We start from the raw sequence: 3,842 nt of genomic DNA on the forward strand, positions 1-3,842 counted from the left end.
CGAACGAGGCGCTCAGATCTTTTTGGCCTACCTCACATGTTGCATCGGTTGCGATGCGGTTGTTTTCGACGTCGTCACGTTGCAACGCGCTACCAGCCGTCTTCTGTCTTTGCCCATGTTCTGTTTATAGGCTCAGGCGTGTTTCCAGTGGCTCTTTCGAATTTAATCCTAATTCGTGTCGGCTAGCTGCGGTGGTCAAGTGGCTGCCGCGTACTGAGCAGTGCGGATTAACTTGGGTCGAAATCGGTTGCGTCTGCAGCATTTCGAGTTGCCCGAAGATTCTGCTCATTTTTAAAGAACCCCAGTTAGCCGAAATTAACATGGATGCTTCGACAGCCGTGGACGTCACGTCTACTTCCTCGTATTTTTTAGATAATTGGTGAACGTAGCGGTGTTTGTAAAGAATTGAAATCCTGAACCAATAGCAATATTGAGGATCTTGTTGAAAAATACGGATTTTTCCTGACTCCAAATGATCAGAATGTACGCCTGCATGCGTATAAAGTCGCGTAGGTTCTCAGTTTTGCGATCCTTCTAATCCCTGACGTATTACGAAAACCTCAGTCGGTAATGTCGGATGAATAATGCACTAAACATGCTATAATATGATAAACACAAATGCTTGTTCCATGGAAGAAAGCTGCTGATTTAAAAACCCCTTTAGACATAGGGCACTGGGAGAACACTACTACAGAGGTGTTCCGAACTGCTGCGAGGTAATGCTTGCACGCCTGCAGTAACAGGAGCTGTTACACGCCTAACCTTTTAGTCCTCCTTACAAGCTTCTGATCAATGGAATTACGTTTTTGGCAATGTCGCCCGGTTCTGCTTCTCCGGACTGTGTCCCGGGTGTGGAAAGAAGAAATAGTTGACATCTCCACACTACACCGGGGGAGGAAAATGCGTACGAGACATTTATTGGAGCTGCTTCCTGTGGCTTTTGGTTTCCTACACTCGATGGGTGAAAGAAGGGCAAGAAATAGAATAGGGCATGAAAAAATACACGTCACGTATTGGCAACCAGGCCGGTTGAGCACATGCGCTTGCAAGTAAAATTAGGCCTCCGTGGGCCTGATTTTATCTTTCAACGTATTTGCCTAATTAGACACCAGAGCGGTGAAAGAGGCGTCCGAGAAAGTATTGAGGGCAAAAAGAAACAAGACAACGGTCTCTGCGTAAACAAATTGTCAAAGAGTTTTGTACAACACAACTAAAAGCGAAATATTGATACATATACATCGTTAGGGGGTCACTTTATATAAAGGGGTCTCTTGATATAAATTATAAATGCACAGGTTCATCTACATATGCACAGAGCCATTTGACTCGAAGGCCTTCCACACTTCGCAGCGAGGCAGCTCAGCTTTCCTCCCGGAACAAGAGAACGCTTTTAAGAAGGGCGGGAAGTTCATCAAGGGCACGTTAACACGCAACTTGCTGGGTGTGATGGCGAAACTCCGCTGTAGCCTCCATGGCGCTTTGTTGCCACCGTCGCAGAAGGCGGACGCGTAGTTGTAAAAGAAAAGCTCCCGGGACGTCACGCGTGCCTCCGGCAGCTGGTAGAAGAGCCGTGTGGCGTTGTGCTTGCTCAGCGCCCGCTCGTAAATCTCGTAAAGAGGATGAAGCACGGCGTGGTCCAAGAAGTAACCGTCACGACTCGCCATGCTGAATTTGCTGGGGGGCCTCGAGTTGGTGACTTCCTCACTGGCCATTGCAGCCTCGTACAGGAGTCGTAAGCATTCCGTGACGTTCTCGTACGCGCTTCCAGAATCGGAACTCCACCACTTTCGGGGCTCCATGCTGTCGTCAAATAGTGAGTTGCTGTGAATAAGCGCCTCGAGCACTGCCCTGATGACGTGGGCGAGGACGACGGGATAGAGCTGGAATGGAATCTTGTTCGAAACCATGCTTAGAAACCCAACAACTCCGTTTGGGATAAACACGAGGTTGTTGGTGGGCTGATACTCCCCGGACCAGTCAAAGGCAGATGCGATGTAGGCATTGTCGTACGCAGCTTTCGCCTTTCCGCTGCTGCTCAGAGCGTCCCAGTATATGGACGACGCGTAGGAAAAGATGGCGAACACAGTGCCGAGTACGCTGTTCTTGGAATCGAGGGACAGCGTGGGCGTTTGTCGGTATCTCTCGTACTGGATGAAGCTGTCCTGCGTTCCGAAGACGATCTTCATGCCTTTCACTTTCCGCTGTGCCGGCTTAACATCATCCTGCGTAAACCAGGATCGCCCTGATTGAAGCAAGTCGTTGATGACCGTGAGCGTCTCGTTAAACAATGCGTCGAATTGCTCGTCGCGGTGCGTGCGGTACACGTTCGCGAAATCCTTGCCCAACGTCAGCTTGGCGGCTATTCCCACTCCGTAGCGGTACATCTTTTCAAGCAGCAGGCTGCAAGCTAAGAGCTGCGGGTCTACTTGGCCGATCTCGTAGCCATGGCCGAATTTGTACAAAAACCTGTAGTCGGATGGAAGGAACGGCGATAACGTGACCATGGCCTTGAAGCCGACATAGTTTGCTACTGCGGTTGCGTAATCCTCTGCGTTGAAGACGGAGCCCAGCTTCGAGAAAAAGGCGGGATCTTCCACGAACATGAAAGTGGCTGCTGTTATTTCCTCCTCTGTTTTGAATAGAAGTTGAAAATATCTCAACCAGTCCCAATGGTCGCTCTTCGGCAGCATGCCGATAGACCACAAATCCTTAATCGCGTATTCAGCGCGCACGTTTTCCAGGTACGTCAGGTTTTCCAGAGTAACTTCCAGAGTAGATATATGGTTGCTTGCTACGGTCGCTATCGTGCTGTTGCGGTACACAGTCAAAGCCCGGGTGATCATGTATTAGTAGTGTTTTGTTCCGTTCGATCTTGTAAGAGCAACGTAGCGTTTCAAGAAAGTCACTGGTGGCTTGAGCAAGACCTGCGACTTGCCTTCTTTCTGTACACTTCGCAGGACGTTCACTCTGAATAAAGTCTGGAGCTTCAGGTGCCTATCTCCGGCGGACACAACCTTCACCGCGTCACCCGGAAATTTGACGTAGGGCCACTCACTTAACTGCAGGGCATTGAGAATCTCCATCCACGCCGGCAGGGCGTCGCCAGCGGAGTGGGCCGCCTTGCATTTCTCGTGGACCCACATCGCTTGAACAAGAAAGTTGCTCTCGATTGGCCTCGGGTACTTTCCCTTGATGGCAAGATATCTCTCGAAGAACAACTCTAGGTCCAAGACCAGTTGTGCGGGGCTCAACTGGGAATACGGCAGCTGATTCAGGTTCTGCTGGTTATACCTACAAACGCATGCAATGCAAAAGCAAGTGTTCAGCTAGTATACGCTGATGTGCGGTAAACCAATGTTATCAAATTCGACCTGCTTTTTTTCAGGTTTTATGTCCCGTATGTGAAGGAGGCGGATCTAGCGCGCATGCAGTATAGAGGAAGAAAACTGCAAAGTTGTCCACCTTAAGCATTTCAGTAAAAAATCCAGCGTTGTGCAAAAAAAAGCACGATCACTAGAAATTCTCTTTCACGTTATTTTTCCAATGCGGAAGTGAATATTTCATTTCCATCGTCGGGAGCGTACGACAGTTAATTCTCTTCAAAACGCTGCAACTGATTCCTACTAACGTGGGTGGCTTTTTGAGTCAGCTTGCGTACTTGGCAAAATGAACCACGCAAGAAGTGTCGGTACACGTACGTGCCACGCAGTCATTTTGCTAGAAACAACAGATGAATTGATTGATATAGGTCACGCCAATGACCCCGTGCATTACGGACATTTTTCGATCGCAGACATTTGTCACTGCTTTGGCGGCAGTAAAAATTACAGCTGCGTAAGAGA

At 49.0% G+C, this 3,842-nt stretch overlaps 1 protein-coding gene across 1 annotated transcript; it reads right to left on the bottom strand.

Annotated features, from left to right (window-relative positions):
* Positions 1 to 1,274: 1,274 nt before the first annotated feature.
* LOC144119233 (neprilysin-2-like) lies at positions 1,275 to 2,712 on the bottom strand. Its single transcript, XM_077651904.1, has one exon. The coding sequence runs from the start codon at positions 2,688 to 2,690 to the stop codon at positions 1,302 to 1,304; it is 1,389 nt and encodes a 462-aa protein (XP_077508030.1). The 5' UTR covers positions 2,691 to 2,712; the 3' UTR covers positions 1,275 to 1,301.
* Positions 2,713 to 3,842: the final 1,130 nt, after the last annotated feature.

The sequence above is a fragment of the Amblyomma americanum genome, chromosome 2, assembly GCF_052857255.1.
Source record: "Amblyomma americanum isolate KBUSLIRL-KWMA chromosome 2, ASM5285725v1, whole genome shotgun sequence".
NCBI lineage: Eukaryota > Metazoa > Arthropoda > Arachnida > Ixodida > Ixodidae > Amblyomma > Amblyomma americanum.